Source organism: Aulonocara sp. 'chitande type north' Nkhata Bay, linkage group LG7 (assembly GCF_057382095.1).
Source record: "Aulonocara sp. 'chitande type north' Nkhata Bay isolate Kocher_YH1m ecotype deep benthic linkage group LG7, A_spYH_male_GT1.1, whole genome shotgun sequence".
In the NCBI taxonomy this organism is placed as follows: Eukaryota; Metazoa; Chordata; class Actinopteri; order Cichliformes; family Cichlidae; genus Aulonocara; species Aulonocara sp. 'chitande type north' Nkhata Bay.
The window spans coordinates 43983403-44001468 of record NC_141350.1 but is presented as its reverse complement, the minus strand read 5'-3'; the positions used below and the strand labels follow the sequence as shown (position 1 = coordinate 44001468).

The following is an 18066-nucleotide window of genomic DNA, read 5'->3' as shown; positions in this document are numbered from 1 at the left end:
AAAATTGGCTTTGTCTTATTTGCTATTTTCAGTTAAATGCAGGGTTTAAATAAGTAATTATAATTGTGTATATCTTCCAACTTATTTTTGCTCTTAGAAATCTTTAAAATTCATCATTTAAAATTCAGCTTTTCCTCTGATCTCGAGGTTGTGAAGAGCAGGTCATTTTTTATGACAGATTAAGGATTAAATGTTTAAAAGCTGCATCAGTTTGCATTGTAATCATGAGATTGGGATCGCTTTGATCTGTGTGAGATTAATTGAGGGATTGTCTTGCCGGGCTACATTGTGACCCATCATTTGTAAGCCAAGTATTCTCGATGAAATCATTTCCATTTGTGAAAAGGGAAACGAACATTGTTGTCAGTTCGGATACACGGAGTCCCTATATTTTTCCCCCTCGAACATCCCAAATAAAGGTCCGTGTGACTGAAGGGCCAACAATGGGTGGCATTGACGGACGGAATAAGGATACGTCTGTGCTAAGATGTGCCACCCAGCTGTCCCCTCAGGTAGGGAGGGACAATGGTACCAGAGCCGCCTGTCCAAGCGCAACATGTGATGGCACTGAAGATATAAAAGACTGCAAAGTGGCAACAACCCCATATACGATATTTGGAGTGACAAGCCCCCCTAAAAATCTTTCACAACCAGAGCAAAAAACAAGATGAGATTTCCAGTGCCGCTGTTTGTTTTCCTTGCTGTGGCAGCATTTCACACGGGTAAGAGGAATAAAGCGTTAAGATGCAGTTTTGTGTTATCATGTTTTTCTTAGATTTCATACTTGTATGTGTAAGTGTGGCTCTTCAGAAACCTTAAGTTGCTGATGTTTATTAAGAGAGCAGATATATGAAATGTTGTGATGGCTTCTAGTGCTCTCAGCATCTCTGGAGTCTGCAGAGAAAGAAGAAAAAGCTGCAAAGTATGGTGAGGGATTCATAATAAGAATAAGAATAATGATAATGATAACCAGTAAAGATGATGTTGGTAGCAGATGCATTGCTGCAAACCTTTCTTGTCTTTTCATGCAGATGGGCTAGCTGAGCTGCAGAAAATAGGTACAGTATCCATAGAGCACCTCTGTGTTCACAGTTGACACTTGGTCATTAAAAGTGGCTTAAAAGTAATTAAGATCATGTAGTATGTTCCACAAAATAACCCAGACTGGCTTGCCCTTGTCTTAGTTAACTGTTAATACGTTTCTGTGTGATGTTTCTCGGCTCTTACTTTTGTAATTTTGATCACTTCATGTCTTAAGATCAGATGGAGTTTGAGGCTGCTCAGAAAAACCAGGAAGCTCACATGAATGGTAAGTTTAATACAAAAAGTTGGCGTTGATGAATAAATGAGGAAAGATTTATTCCCACTGTGATTACTCATTTTTCGCCTTTTTCCATCAAGCTACTGAAGATCAGAGTGGAGATTCCCGCTACCTCGGTGAGGGCAGACTAAAAATATTTAACTTAAACCTTTTAATGAGTGATCCAGTTCCAGGTGGTAATGCTGTCTTTCATTCTCAGAGGCCGCTCAGGATCACTCTGGTAAGCTCCAGTTAATTACACGACGAACACCTGAACTGACCGCTAAGTTAAACGCCTTCATCACCTGTTAACATGTTTCCATCAGTGGAGGAGCGCGTGGACTCTCAGGATGCCAACGCAGGTGTGTAAAAAAAAACAATAAAAAGCACATCAAGCAGGTGATTCTTCTTTACCTGAAGGGTCAACAAGCAGTACTTAACTGTGAAATCCTCCTCCAGCAGAAGGTGGTGGAAATTCTGATGCTGCAGGTCAAGGAGGTAAGAGAGGATTTACAGTTCAATCGTGAGCCTGCGGGTGGCAGCAAAGCAGAGGGCAGACCTCCAGCTCAAAGCACACTGACATGCAACACATAATTCAATCCCTGTCCCCTTTCACACAGAGGCAGAGTCTGAGTCCTCTGAGGACACAGATGGTGAGTCTGTGACATATTTTTTTTTAGGCAGTGTAATTTAAGCTCCTGTCCTTACACTAGTGTTAAAGTCTGCTTTTATTAATGTTGACAGGGCCACAAAGGCAGGGTAAGTGTTGTAAATCTTTATTACACCACAACAGTTTGCACAAATACACTTTGAGCCTGGAGCTAATGAGTAGCTTGTGACTTTTCCACAAAGCCAAGACAATTTGTGTGCTTTTAGTGTCTTTTTAAAATGTATTTAAAGCTTGTTTAGAGGTAAATAAAAACAGGAAGTGTTTTTATTTGAATATTTTCCTAGAACACCATGAGGTTGTAACTGAGGCTGTGACCAGTTTGGGTAAGATCAAAATCAAAAGACTGAAAATTTGTTTGAATTAAACACCCCGACTACCTTCAGTCAACCTCCAATCCTGCTTTTTCTCCTCTGTAGATGAAAACACTCAGGATTCAACCAAGGAGCAAGGTAACAGTGTGTAAAATGTTCCACAGATGCATTAATGAATCACACAAAACAGTGAAAGTATCCTGAGCTGTTTAATGTTTATCATGCAGTAAATTGAGCCTGACTCAAAGACTATGATCAACTTTTTTTTTTCTTCTTTTGATTCAAAAGTACCTGCTGAGGCAAGATGTGGTAAACTGCCTGTGTGCAACTTTAAATTTAAATTGCAGGTTGTGCAATAGAGTGGCGAGTGCAAAAACAAAGCCAGACAGAGCCAGTCTCAGCTGGATTTAAACAGTGTCACATAAAAAAAAAACCCCAACCCTCCATAGATGTTTGTGTAACAACAGTTAAAAATGCCTCAAGTGCAATTACAAGTTTACAGCCTGGCAGTTTGGGGAAACTCTTTTTTTAACAGTTTACAAAGTGTCTGAAGAGGTATGTGAGTCACAACAGAGACGGGTTTACTGCTCGACCTCAAAAATAAGATGCTAGGATTGTTTGTTTGAACAGAGTCCTCCTTGTATGTGATAAATCTGGGACAAGAATCCGGGCCACTCGGAGACGTCTGTCCCCAGACATCTGCTTATTGTGCTTGATTTATACTTGTGGATATTTTAGGACCAAGGATGCATTGTCCCTGTCCTGAAAGTGTGATAAGAGGACTGTTTTAAAATTGATCCAGTTATTTAGGTGTAAGGTACTCTAATAAGGGTGATCTCTCCAGCCACTGGTCTGAAAAGACTGAGTGTAGTAGAGGGGAGAGCAGGCCTCATGATTGGTATCCTCATGTCGAGAGGCCTGGAAAACTACTAAATTGCAGTGTTTGCAGTGTAAAGCTGGCGTAAAGGAATCTCTTCTGTCTGTTCCTGTGTCGCAGATGCACTGGAGTGAGAGGGCACAGCAGCACGTGGATACCAGCACTGGCTCATCATGCAGTGTGCAAACTACCCCGAGCTTACAGTAAATTTAAAAAAAAAAAAGAAAAAGGGACCCATCCTACCTGTCTGTATAACCTGTCCGTCTCCTTGTTTCCTGTTTTGCAACACAAAGTGCCTTTCAAGATTGCAGCTCAGAAGATGCTGCGTCATTTTACCTTCAGGCTGAAATTTGACTCCTTAATCAACACAGTGTACTTAACATGTGTCAGAATTCAGAGAGCCAAGCACATAATAAAAGGACACATTGTATGTGATCATAAATAAAGAACAATGTACAAGAGTAGCTGCGGATAAATAAATATAACCTTTTAAAATGAAATGGGTGTTGCCTTGTAGCTTTTCAGTATTTAGATTCAGTTTTTGTTTTTTCCAAGTTCAGTGAGAATAAGGACTACAGCTCACGCCAAAATGTCCTGTGACTTGATGTGTGAGTGATAAAATTAAGAATACATGCAGCAATCTGATCATCACTGAGGCGAAGGAGGACTGGATCATCCAGATGGTCCAGGGCCCGTATCCCTAAAGATTCTGAGAATCCTCTCAGAGAGCTCCTAACTTAACCTAAAAATTCCTTGCCAGGAGTTTTAGCTTAGAAGTGATTCCAGAACATTTTCAGTGAACTCTGAGCAAGGAATGGATGGAAAATCCTATCTTAGTGAGGAGGTGTGGTTGACCCCGTTGCTAGGTATGAGTCATCATTTCAAAAGCCGTGATTGGTTGATCCTACAAGTTTGATGGAAATGAGCTTTTGGTGATAATGAGCAAAGGATGTACCCTCAAATCAATAAACATATTATACACTCTAATCTTATGCTGACTGTAATTGTAAATAATATTTCACATTCAAGAAAATATCTGGAAAATGAATAGTAAGCTGTAGGGGTTATAGCCATTAGAATCTAAAATATGTGAAAACTTAAACTCATTACACCCTGTTCAAATAATGATTCGTGTCTTATTTGCTCATATAAATATCCTAGCTGGCATATTTTGTACTTTCACTCCCATATGGACCCCGTTGAAAACGAGATGGCCTATCTCAAGAGGCTGTCCTTAATGAAGTAGAAATCACAACGTTACAAGTCCAGTGTGGTCTTAACGAGGGTAACATGGCTCAGCTTTTAGCAATGTCTGTGATTGCAGACCCAAGTCATCACTGCTGCATTGTTGCATTTTCCCGGTTGCCAAATACCTCAGGGTTGTGATTACTTTCGTCTCCGGTGTAATAGCGTTGTGGCGTCAAGTTGGTGAAGTAATTGCATCTCTAAGGAGATCCACCACAAACATGATTCCTGCACGATCCAATCTGTAGCATCTCAATAATTCCCTGTCATCCAGTGTTTGCAGGACATCTCTCCTGCCTCTTCTGTTGGCCATTTTGTGCAGCTGCTTAGGGGAACTCCTAAGCCACTAAAAGTCCTCTTCCCTGCTCTTAGCAGATCTCGCCTTAGGAGCCCTTTTAAGCGCTAGGAATCTTGAGGAATAGCTTTTATATTAACTGGGATTGTCGTGTCACTTTTAGGGGAAATTCTAAGAAAACGTCATGACTCTGAGAATTTTCTTAGAATTTGGCCGCTAGGAGCCACTTTTTGCACAAAGATTCTTTAGGGATACGGGCCCAGGCCCTTACATTTTTGGGGTTGAACATGGTCATTTTACTGTAGGCCTCCCAACAGCTTATCAAGGTAAAAGAGAACATCTGGAATTAGAAATGCTGTTAATGTTGTTCGAAATGTGTTTGAAAACAAGACATGAAACAGGTGATTGATAGAGTTAAAGGTACTACAGGCCCATACTGAAGGCCTTATGATGTGAGGAAGTGCAAAATGTGATATAAAGTGACACAACGAGTAGAAAAATTAGTTTAAAAAAAGTATGTGCAAAAGAGAATTCTAGAATGCCAACGGCATTAATAAACAACATGCACACTATCAATTTAAGAGGTGTGCTCACCTGTCACAGGACAGCTGTTGGACAGGTTTCTGTTTATTTTGTGCAGAGACTGGCAGGAATGATTTCCTCAAGCATTATCTACAGAAGTGGGGTTGGATAAGAAGAATGAACCCTGCTGCCTCTGTAGTGCAGAATGGAGCAGGTGCAATGGGTTGTCTATGACAGACTGCAGTTTGTTCAAACCTTCTGTCCCTCAGCGACTCAAACGCCCCCGGATTCTGGCCAACTTTTCGATTAGTTTGTTGATCCTACTAGCATCTCTGGCAGCAAAGTAAATGACTGCCATTACCACAGTCTGGTATATCTCTGACATCTTGCTGCATGCACCGGAAGCACCTAATCTCAGAAAATAGGGAGCAGATATTTGTTGTTACCAATTGTCAAAATACTGTTAAAAATCAGTTGGAGGGGGGTATATTTTAAGGTGTTGAAGGCCTTCCAGAGATGTTCACAAGAGGGGAAATTTATTAAAAATAAAATAATCTGTACAGATATCAGTAGCTGTATACTGTGTTTGTATTGATACACATTGCAGTAATGTCCCCTTCATTGTAGATCATCAACAAAGACAAGTTCAACAAGTATTCTGTTTTTCAATTTTTATTTCCATTTTTCCTTCCACAAATGTGGAGTAGTACACCTTGATATGCCTTAAAAACAAAAACTCTTTGGTACCTAATGGAAAATAAAACAATTAAGGCAGCTACAGCATCTAGGTTGTGAAATGCATTCATTACTGCAGTCAATCACACACTGGGCACACAATAAACTTCCAGTTTTCAGGTTCCTGATCCTCATCATGTATCATCCAGAGGAAGGGCAGGAAAACCTAGTTGCCCAGGCAAACTGAATATGTGTAATAATATGTATCTTAATGTGGACTACAAAAACAAGGCTGAAGCCGACCTAGAGCGCTTAAACCATTAGGGACGATTCAATCAAGTTTTAACAGACTTAAGGTAATGTTTGGGAACACGTTGTTGCACTAGCTGATGTTCAGAAATGACATTTCTCAACAGATCTGTTATTTCCACACTGATCAAGAACAGTAAGTCCCAACCTGGAGACGCAGAGCAATAAGTCACCAACTACCAATTTGGGTTGTGCCATTTCTTACTAGTGTGATGGCTTATGACAATTACGTAGTATTCCTCATAATGTTCAGCTGTAGTCATCCAGCACGGTAGAAAAACATGCTCAAACAGGTGAAAAACATTTATCTCTTAACAACAAAAAGGGTCCTAATTTGTCAGCTGAAAGAAAACCGGCTGTAAACTCTACTCTAAAACAGCGAAACACTTTCACCCAAATACTGCCTTCTTATTTTTCTTGAATCAGTCTCCAGCATGTGTGAAGACTCGAGTGTTACATCTGTAATAGGCTAATACTGTATTTTCAGTTGTTCATTCCTGCCTAATGTATAAAATAAAATGGCTGTACATAATAATCATACATAACCGCAAAGTAAAAAGAACATGAATTATTACAAACAGTTGATTTAAGATTAACTCTTTACAGAATGATGAGATATGAAAAAGAAAGCCAAAAGAAATGAAAAAGGTCGTAACTACAAGTTATGTGACCCAAATGGAACAGATAGCAATTTATAGTCTGAAAATGATGCAGCCAAGAACCACAGGCACATGTCACCGAACCCTTTCTAACTTTTTTTTTTCCTTTTTCTTATAAAGTTGTTGGCCAGAGGTAAGCGATATATTTTGGCCTTCAAACTTCACTCCTTTCTCTCCGGGTGCACGTCGGAGCGTTTTTTTTCTCCTCCCCCTGCTTGGGGTGCAGCTGAATGCTCACAGGATGACGTGGACGAAGATAGCCATGATAGCAGCACTGATCAGACCAGAGATGGGAACCGTCACAAACCACGCCATGAAGATGTTCCTGAACAGACGCCAGTCTACTGCCTTCTTTGAGCGCAGCCAACCTACTGCCACCACAGAGCCCACCTATTTCAGATAAATAACAGTCAAATGATCGTTGTGCATGCATATGCCTGACATTTTATTGAGGAGAAACTTGCTCCACATGTGGAACTTCTACTAGACTGTTTACTCAAGCCTCCCTCTTATGAAACAGTCTCTTCCGTCATCTCTCGTTTGAGTTCCCAGACCACAGTGTTTGACCAGCTTACCTTGCAGTGGGTGGTGGAGACAGGCAGGCCAATGTTAGAAGCAACCACGACAGTCAAGGCTGAGGCCAGTTCGATGCTAAAACCACTGCAGGAGGAGAAAGAAAAAAACTCATGTGGATGTGTCTGAGCAGCTCTAATGTAAGGAGCAGTAATGTCTGGGGAGGATGTGGTTCTGGGTGGAAACAACTTATGAACTGTCTGAGTCTTTACCTTGAGGGGGTGATGGGGGTGAGGTCTTTCCCCATTGTCTGAATCACCCGGCGACCCCATACCCAGAGTCCAGCGCAGATACCCACGCCACCATACAGCAGTAACCAAATGGGTGTATGTGCATTTGAGAACACGCTGCTTGTTTCGTAAACCAACCACAGAGCTACCAAAGGTCCAATGGCATTACTGCAGAGTGGAGAAATTTTTTTTGTTGTTATTAACAATCTGGCAAAGAAACAGGTCACCACACACTTGTCTGATATGATATCATTAACCATACCTAACATCATTTCCTCCATGGGCAAAGGATCCAAAGCAAGCAGTAAGAATTTGAAGGAACTGGAACAAGACTGAGACTTCTGGTTTGTCTTTTTCAGGCCTTTCATCATCCAGGGAACTCTGGCTGCTACCTGTATCCTTGATCTCCATGTCTAGCCTCACATCACCCTCTACCAGACCTTCAGGAGTTGTGTGCTCTGCCACAGCATTGCAGTAGCTGGTGTAGCTATCCATACGCAGTCGCTTTCTCTCCTGACTGCCTGATCCTGGAGCCTTGTTGCCATCCTCACAAGCACGGAAGTCCCCTTCTTTATGCTTGTCATGCATGCCAATGATGGTCATGGTGTAGGCGGTGTAGCTATTGTTGCGCCGGATAGGTCTGTCGCCTCCTTCTCCCATGCAGTCGCTCATTTTGGCCAGGTGGAGCTTGTGCAGTAGGTCTTTGTAGAGGGCTGAGTCTGTGTGGACTGTGTGGTACTGGCTATAACCGTTACTTGGTGGCTGTGGAGGTCTGTTGTTGAACTGAACATGATTTTTGAATTGAACCTGATTTTGAGCATTTGTGGAGGCACCGTTGCTTTGGGCTTGGTTACTAAAATGGACCTGACTGTTTGATTGAACCTGTGCAGGGGCTGCAGAAAAAAAGAAATGTCATAAAATCATCTGCAAGTTAATCATAAAATTATTATGAAATATCTATAGCAACTGTCATTTTAAGATGACAAAGATTTTTAAAACATATTGTATTTTGGCATATTTACCATCGTTTGAATTGCTGTAGTCTGTGTCATCAGAATCTCCGATGTCAAAGGCCACCCTGTGTTCCTTATTACTGTCGGCTTCATCTGAATCTCCGATGTCAAAGGCCACCCTGCGCTCCTCAGGGCCAGGAAGAGGGTCAGCAGAGTTGTAACTGGCAGCTGGTGTGGTAGATGCCTGCTTCAGGATTGGACAGTGGGCTTCTTTAAGCTCCTTCTTTTCCATCAGAGGGCTTTCAGTGGGACTGGACTTGATATCTCCTATTAGGGCAAGAGTTGGATTGAGAATTATTTGGATCGCATCCAAACATATACTTAGCATAGCAGAGACATCCTAACCCAGCATCTGTTTTTCCTTCAACTTCAGCTGTAGGGAGTCCAAGTGTTGCATAACCTTAAAGTCAGAAAACCCTTTGTACTGTAAATATAAAGATCTGTGTCCAAGGGTGGACTCCGGTGTTCACAGGATCAGATTAACAGGATTACAAAGGACATATTCATATTACCACTATTATCTTGTTTTAAGAGAGACAATAAACTAAATGTCCGAGGCTCACATGAGATTTTTTGTAGCTTTAAAGTGAACTAGATACTCAGTGCCATTATTTTTTGTTCAATAAATCTAAGTGTGTCCTGGTGAGATTGCATCATCCAAACTGGTCATGGCTGGATCTGAAGCAATAGGTCCCCCTCAAACACACCTCCCAATGCACTGCCAATGCCACGTCAACACAAAGTCAGTGCGGGCTTATTTTTAGTTGAGGTGGTAAAGACCAATTAGTGAATCCTTATGACCCAATTAGTCAGCCTGTCTACTGAATCAAGGCAGTTTATGCCTTGTCAGATAAACCTGCTGCTCCAAGAGAGAAGTGACGAATAAAGGATCTGTCAAACACTTTTTTTTTTTTTTTTTTTTTTTTTTTTTTAAAGAGAGCAAACCCTCTCTTCAAAAAAAGTTATTACTCATTTTAGGAGACACATTTTTCCCCAAATATGTCATTAACGAACCATTTAGAGCTCTATTAAGTAATAAAAGGCAATATTTGTGAACCTAAGTCATAGGTTGCATCAGACACAGCTTTTCTGTAATCAACCCGAAAAGATAACTTATGCCAGGAGAGACTAAACCTATGAGTCATTAAAGAGAAGAACTGCATTGTAGATAACAGAGTGAGCCAAAAATACATTCATGGAGGTTAAAACGAATGGTTATGTCTTAACACCAAATCACACTATTCGGATGCAAATGCATCAGAGTTTACTCTGGTTTTTAATTCTATAATCCTGGATTAAAGCAAAGACAATATTTTCACATCATTTTCATTAGAGCGAATCCATTGTGAAAAATATATCCCTGAACTTCATTTGCTGGATTAATATAATCCCACACTCGATAGGCGGAGTTGCAGTGCAACGCTCCAGTCATGATTTGTCCAATGGCTTAAGTAAGGAAACTGAGTCACATGGAGTTGAACAGTGAGTCAGATTGGCAAAAATGGGACTTACGTTCAATCTTCTTCTTTAGGCGAGGGCAGACAATAAACCAAACCACAATGGAGGTCAGCAGACCACAGGCCAATGAGATGAGCAGGATGCCCCACCAAGGTATCATGTCAAATCCCAGCACTGGAGGATCGCCAAGTGCCACGCAGATATAAACAAAAGCAAATAAGAGAAAGGCATATTTAAAAAAAACAAAAACAAAACAACTAGGCAGCAGGAGCTACCTTTTCTAGCAGACCATACAAAGTAATACACCAACATTAAAATATAATATAGGACAGCAGTTTTATAAATATGTAAAAATATAAGCCCCTCTAGAAAAGGTCCTATGAGGGCAATGAAGTTTCATTTTCATTCATTAATGGCACTTATGTTTGAAAGTACTCTGCAACAACTTCAGTGACTGCATAGCTTCATTGTGCCACATAGTTAAAAATGGAAAGCATGTGTACCCCCAGACATGAACAGTTATGCAACACCAATGTCACCAAGACCCCAAAGTGCCCAGCTAACAATTACACAGAAACAATGAGTTCCTCAAAAGGAGACATAACTTGGGTAGCATAAAAGAAAAGCAAAAAGAAGGGGGGGGGGGGGGGGCTTGTACTAGGGCACTTTACTGTAAAAAAATGAAGGCACCCTCTTGCCAACACTGCAGCAAACCTGGTACAGCACAAAGATGTAGCGCAATGCATGCTGGCAGAAAGTTACCATTTACATTTCCCTGGAGAAGCAGTTATCCATGTCATACACAAAGTCAGCAGTTTCATGGGGACAAAAACAAATTGTGGATAAAAATAAATAAAAAATAAAAATCTACCACCTTGTTTGAATGTCTGGACATGACCTTGGCCATAAACGCCACACTTCCACTAAGATATGGATTGTTTAGGAAGTGTAAGAGAAGAAAAGGAAATGAGGGCCATGGGGAGGTGATAAGTGTCTCAGTTACTGTGTTTGTTTGAGGGCACAGTCCACACAGTGCACTGAGTCACGCTGCAGCATGAGACTGCGGAGCACCTAACTCATGTTTATTTAGTTACGCAATGGAAGCTCACTCCCTTTGGGACAGGAGAGGCATAAGGAAAAAGTGGACGGTGACTCTTAACAGTTAAGTCTTGTCTACGACTGAGTACACTGACTCACTACTAGAGACATCCAAACACACGTGGTACTGCCATGCATTATTAAACAGGAACTCATCTGATATCAAACAGGATTTTAAAACTACAGAATAAAGAGGGAAATTATCCACCCGGATGGTAATTATTATTTATTTTTTGTGAAGGAAAAAAGTAGTATAGATTAAAAAGCTGGGCTGCATTTTGTAGTCTGATTAACACTCTTACAGAAAGAAGTGACTTTATACCACAAGCATGCAGTGGGATGACTGAAACTGGACAATAAATGAAATTTAACCACAGCTGTGTTCCAAAACACTTGCAGAAACCTATATTCCATGGCCTGCATTACACAACAACAAGGTTTGTTTCCCCCCCCCTCCCAGTACTGTACATGTAGTACACCACCAACCTCAATTACAATGACAGTTAAAGGTGGAGTTTGAGTCACTTGGCAAGAACCCTTTTGGTTATCTGTCCTTAGGGCACTAAGGACTAATGACATTTGTAACTCCTCATAATGAATTAAAATCTGTTACACAAGAGTTGACTATAGCAATCGCTTAAAAGTTGTTTCAGGATCATGGCTCAGGTTGAAACAAGTCATCCGTGCTGTGATGCCAATTGTTTAGTGCCCCCATGGTAACTAAATCCAGTGACTGTTTTTCAGTGGGTTATCGAGGCAGAAAATTTGTGCCCTGCTACAAAAAAATGGAAGTTTATCAATTGAGGCTGGTATGAGGGGTCCAGATATCCTGTCACTCTGACACTTTAAATACATAATAAAAAAAAAGCCACGGTCCTGTTTAGACTTGTGTATAGAGCAGGTGCGAACAATTGAGTGATGTGCAGCAACGAGGACAAAATTTAGGGCAGATTCAGCAAACGTCATAAACAGGGAATTGCGTTCAGCATCTGTGCTCTGAAGGCTTAACAGTACTTTACCTGAACTTCATTTGTCTTCATGACTGAATGGCATGAAGTTGGCTTTTAGGGTGCGTCTCCCTTTTACAATGTATAGGGCTGCAATGCAGTGACAGCAGCTGAATGATTTATGAAGGAATGAAGTCACACTGAGCCTCATCTGTACAGGACAGTCAGCTGACCCTTAAATTCTCTGGCCCAAATGCGGACTTGAGGTCTCTGGCACTGGTGTTTATATTGAGCATAGGAATGTGCTGTGGGGTGTCTGGCATCCAACTTCACCACTAAGCTAGCATAAAGATCAGGGAATGTCACAGGAAACCAAACACACTGGACTCAGTTAGCTGAGATACTGTTGCTGCATTAAGGTGCATTCATCAGCAATAATGCACTGCTGTCGTCCTGGGTGCCAGAGCAGTATAGTAACCAAAGCCAAGCCTAGACTATAGGTCTGAAAACCTAAATGTTTTTCTTTGTTTGTTTTTTTAATTATAAATGCAGTGATGAATTTGTGTTACTGGGCCAATGACAAACAACTGAGGAGAGTAGAGTAAAACCTAGTCTACTTTACTTTTACAATGAGCCAAAGTTTGTATTATGACCTCTGTCTTTGTGTACAACATGTGAGTATATGAATGCTAGTTTGTCTTGTGAATATATTTAAAAATAAAATTGCAGATGGCAATTTCACGTGTGGTGAACTTGATATGACTGTACTGTTGTGCCTGACTAACCAGGGATTTACTGTCTATGTGGGAAGTGCAAGTGCTCTCTTCTTAGTGTGCTGATGTGCATTCACACATCAGCTCACCAGATCTGGTCAAACTCTGGCCTGTAGCCGTCATTTAAATGGCCCAGGCCAGCTAAGATCTGGAACTGTTAGGCCCTGCAGAGAGAAGAAAACAAAAGGAGCGAAAATGGCTCATTTAATAAAGAGTTTCTGGTAAACCAAAAACCAGCAAATATTAAGAGCATTGCCACACAGATTCAGAGCAATAATACAACTACTAGCAGCAGACAACTTTGACAGCACACTCTTTACTTCTCTTTTCCTCCTGCATGCCTGAAGTGATGTCAGGAGTTAAATGAAATCTTATTTCCATCTCCCTGTTGTGCTCCACTCTAAAACTTCATGCCAGCTATGACCCACATAGAACCACAAAGCAAGAGAGCTTCAAAAAAACATGTTAAAATAAACACGGCTTCTGTGAAAATGGTAAACAGTCTGGTTCAGGCTGGAATATGTGTGGGCATCCGGCTGTCTGAGGGAGCAGCTTATTTTAAGCTGTGGCTGTGGGCAGGCATGCAGAGCAAAATGAAACAATGATACTCACCCGGAGCACCAGTGAACATGATGGAGAACAAGTTGATTGCCATTGTTATCGCATAGAAGACAGGCAGGGCCTTCAAGCCATTGGGTACTGGGTCTTCCTACAGGAAGAAAATAGAATGTTCAGAAATCCAAGTTGCCTCATCTTGCTGTCAGGTTACATTTCAAGGCACAACAAGCACAGTGGAAATCTGAACCATGTGTTCCTATAAGGAACTGCTTCAAAGCACGGTAGCTTATTTCCTGCCATGTAATAAACATTTTCCCAATTGCATTTTGGGGGTGGACCAGTACAGTGTTGAAACAGCCTTAAACCACAACTTCACTCTTCTAATGTTACATTAACCGAGCATATCCACAATTTTGATAAAAGGAGACTTACTTTCTGTAAAATGAACCTGCGCACAAAATAGAAGACAACGGCTGACATTATTCCAGACAACAGGGGACTCAGGAACCAGGAAGCAACTGCACAAATAAATAAATAGATAAATAAATAAATCCAAACACAAATGGGAGCATTACAAAGCAGTGGAAAAGTAATGAGAGAATTTGTCAAAGAACAGTAAAAAAAAAAAAAAAAACTAAATTCATTTAACTCCTACTATACAGCTTATTTTTAATAAAGAATGTGTTTATTTAAATAGAGTTACATGAGCATGATTCATAGAAACTAAAAACTAAAGGGAGAAGAAAGAAAGAAAGACACCCACCCCACAGGCAACAAACTGAACTCTAGAACAACCCTTTAAAACTGCCTATTGTTCTCAAAGTCATCATACGACCTTATCAAATAACACTCCTTATTTGTACTGCCTCCTCCCAAAGTCCAACACAAAGTGGTGGAAATCACTATTGATTTGTACAATGAATGCTTCCCATGTCTGAATGTGGATTTAGCTGAAATGCTGGACCTGCCATTCATGAACATACTTGATTACTGACCTGGATTTGGGATGGTATTATCACACTGTAAGAGTCTTCACACACCGCCATTAATAAAATATACTTTAAATGCCTGTGATGAAATTCAGCTAACCATTAAAGGGAATTTCTATGTCAGTTGACTGGTTACATACCAATACGTAGGAGTTCAAGCCACCTGACGCCCTGCTGCCCTTTGGCAACCAGCGAGAAGCCGATAGTAGCACCAACAATGCAATGTGTTCCAGAGATGGGGAGCTTAAGGAAGGAAGCAGCCAGCTGCCACACAGCAGAACCTAACCAGAATACATTCATGACATCAGTTGCATGGTGTCATAATTTCAGCTTTTATACAGTCAAGACAGGTACCAAAAATATTCTACAACCAGATTCACCACTACTCCAATGCATTTTCACATCTTTAATTTCTACAAGCAATGCTCTGTCCACATTGACCGACAGTTCAAATTACATGAAAGATAAGCTGCAGATACTCACCAACCATTGCGCTGATAGATCCAGCCATCAAGACATGTTCAGAGCCGTTGTACATGCCCACATCAATGATTCCCTTGCGAATAGTTTCACTCACTTTGGCCCCAAGAAGCACAGACCCCAGAGTCTCAAACACTGTTGCTAGAATACATGCCTGACGCAAAGTGACCACTCCAGAGCCCACGGCTGTACCAAATGAGTTAGCAACATCATTGGCACCGACAGAAAAGGCTAAGACGAAGGCAATGATAAAGCCAACAACCAGCAACCACACATACTCAGTCAGAGGTGTATAGGTTACCATGGCAGTGGTCAGCACTATTGCAGTTGCAGTTGTTGAAAACATTTTTTGTAAGTTTTAAAGGAACTGATTCACAATCTTAAAGGAATAAATTCCAGACAAAATAGGGTTTTATATAAATCTGTTTCTAAACAGCAGCTAGTAAAATAAAGAGGTAAACAGAGGTAAATAAATAATTAGCTTTATTTTTAGGCCCACCTGTCTTAACAGAATTTGTGGGATTCAGCAGTGCAAACTTGTAATGGGTTTATCTGGATCTAACCAGAAAACAATTAAAGTAAACTAGAGGTACAGTGAAAAACTATTGCTATCCTAAAATTTTGGTGGATCTGTTATTGTCCTTTGGGTGCCGAGAGATTAAGCAGAAAGAAAAGACAGCCATTGTGCCACTGTGACTGCAGATGAGCAAGGGTACATCCTGAAAAGACAACACACACACACAAAAAAAAAACAAGACATCCTTCACTAACGTGAAAACACAGGCAACAAAGCTTTTACATAAGGAATAAACCTTTACATCACGAATAAGATATACGAGTAGAAAACCGGCAGTAACTGTGGACCGGAAGAAGGACCTCTGGTTGCTGCCCTTCCTTAAAACGGAGGCCATTTTTAGTAAATGGCGCATGAAAGACCGCAACTATATTACACCAATGTCCTTTATTTTGAGTCAGGATAGTCGCATTTAAAATGTTAATTGCTGTACGGTGGATGATTAAGCGATCATGATGGGAAGCTCGAGATACATCGAGCCGTTTTATGTGGGAGACATTTTAACTTTCCCTACTCGCACACGTGTCGTCATTCATTCACGCAACACGAGCGCCGTCTGTTCCTACAGCTTCACGCTCTGCGCTACAGAAGTGGCTGGCCCAATCTTAAAAAACAAAAAACATTTGGACCGATCTCAAATTTGGCGTTTTAATCCACCATAATAGTGGCTGCGTCCATAAACAGCGTTTTACTAGTGTCTGACGTGTTTATTTTCCGTAACAGGGGGACGCAACCGGATATGACTCAGTTTAGGGAACACAACTCAATGCGGCACCGGTTCGTTGTGTCGCGTGTGTCGACCCGGTTTAAAGGTCTATAAAAAGTGCAAACCAGATATAATTCTTGCTGCCTATATTCGCTTAGGATTAACATTAAGAATAGCAATTACATCGGCGTTATACACTGATACAAATTTAACATTGTATGGGCTAACTGACTCCCACACATAACAGTCTTAATCAATTCAAAGTCAAGTAAAGTATTTAATCCATATTAAATGTATTTTTTTCTAACGAGTAAATACGCTAGCCACCATCTGGATCGAATGTATAATACAAAGGCTGGGGTTAGCATCAGCGCGCACTTTGACGTACGCCTTAATTACAAAATTCGTAAAATGAACGACTGAGCTTTTCATTAAAAAGGTATAAAATGTTAAATATAAAACTTACCACACACTGCAGTTATCAGTCCCGTAGAGTAGTGCTCACTAGCCGTTAAGCTAATTAGCGCGCGCACACAGACGTTAAGACAGCGCGGGCGGGATAAAGAAAAACTTAAACGGATTATGAAATGTAACCCGTTCAAAAAATCTGCCCTTAAAAATTTTTTTAAATAACGCGACTAAAGAAAAATGATAATTGCGACAAAGTGAGTCAATATGGAGAGAAGAAAACCGCCTTATGGAATCGAGAAACTTCTCAGTTTAAATGAATGCCTGACAGACTCCAGAGGAACTCGCTTATACCGGCGAACAGAGCTGGGGGTGGCATCTGTTGTACAAGCCCCACCCGCCAACTGGGCGGGAGTAACTTCCTGTTTTCACGTGAAGGGTGCGTGGTCGTGCTTGCTCGAGTGTGCCCACTGGGAGCGTCTCCCCTCATTGTAAAATCTTATTTAATAAATTTGCAGTTCGCGCCATTGTCTTACTGTCTGGTGAGCTGACTACCGACAAACACATAAAAAAAAAACTGTTAGATTCCGTCACAAAAAATGTTGCACATTTAGATGCTCACATATAGCATACATAGACACAAACCATAATCGTCTATTTCAGAGAAGCTGTCACCTGGAAACAGTGCATGAAAACAGTCAGTGTTTACGTTAACCGCATAACAGAAGACCTGCCGCTCATTGAAGTGCATTGTCCGGAAATAACAACATTCACAGTCAACAAAAGTAGTTTTCTCTGGTCGCTCTTCTTTTATTATGTTTATCAAGAGAGACGTGATATCCTGGACAGAAGTTGTTTTCAAAAAGCATGACAAAACACATTGTGCGCTGAGATGCGATAGGTTTATAGTAATATAGGCAAATAATCTATAGCCTACTAGTATGACAACGAGTAGGGATTGGATTACACACGTTACAGTAAACAATGTAGTAAATAGCGTAATTTTATAAAATATACATTATTGCATTATTTTATTAAACGATGGCCTTGTTAACGTCGTTATTGTCTCTGGCTCTGTGACGTCACTTCTTTGAGGCGCATGGAAATTTTCGACGACTCCAGTAATTATGATTGCTGTCGGTGAGCTTGAAGGCAGCATTACTGCAAGGTATAGGAGAGGCGACGTCAAAACACAAGTTTCAAGAATTCCTACCATAACCTCTAACGACATAATTTGCGCCTTCTCTAACTCCCACCTCAGCCCAGAAAGCCTTGTTTACTCCCAGAGGCTGCAGACACAGAAATGTGACCTGACCGTGGCCGTATAGAGGAACTGCCAATGTCAGAATATTTAGAGTTTGTTTAATTGCTTCAACTCAAGGAAATCAATATGGTA

The 18066-nt window shown here is 40.9% G+C and overlaps 2 protein-coding genes across 3 annotated transcripts; one reads left to right on the top strand and one right to left on the bottom strand.

Moving 5' to 3' along the window:
• Positions 1 to 569: 569 nt before the first annotated feature.
• On the top strand, positions 570 to 3658 carry LOC147325856 (uncharacterized). Of its 2 annotated transcripts, none has more exons than XM_086300586.1 (13): positions 570 to 722; positions 874 to 927; positions 1032 to 1058; positions 1259 to 1309; positions 1402 to 1437; positions 1521 to 1541; positions 1627 to 1662; positions 1763 to 1798; positions 1921 to 1953; positions 2045 to 2059; positions 2255 to 2293; positions 2387 to 2419; positions 3279 to 3658. In XM_086300586.1, the coding sequence occupies exons 1-13, from the start codon at positions 668 to 670 to the stop codon at positions 3290 to 3292; spliced, it is 450 nt and encodes a 149-aa protein (XP_086156712.1). In that variant the 5' UTR covers positions 570 to 667; the 3' UTR covers positions 3293 to 3658. The 2 variants fall into 2 exon arrangements, with proteins under 2 accessions (XP_086156712.1, XP_086156711.1); XM_086300585.1 differs by having other exon boundaries at positions 1760 to 1798.
• Positions 3659 to 5876: 2218 nt separating this feature from the next.
• On the bottom strand, positions 5877 to 17055 carry slc20a1b (solute carrier family 20 member 1b). The gene is made up of 11 exons (XM_086300584.1): positions 16729 to 17055; positions 14986 to 15701; positions 14643 to 14783; positions 13946 to 14031; positions 13568 to 13664; positions 10192 to 10311; positions 8689 to 8946; positions 7929 to 8559; positions 7649 to 7834; positions 7439 to 7523; positions 5877 to 7253 (listed from the first exon to the last, which is right to left on the bottom strand). Exons 2-11 carry the CDS (start codon positions 15326 to 15328, stop codon positions 7098 to 7100), a joined length of 2103 nt encoding a protein of 700 aa, XP_086156710.1. The 5' UTR covers positions 15329 to 15701; positions 16729 to 17055; the 3' UTR covers positions 5877 to 7097.
• Positions 17056 to 18066: the final 1011 nt, after the last annotated feature.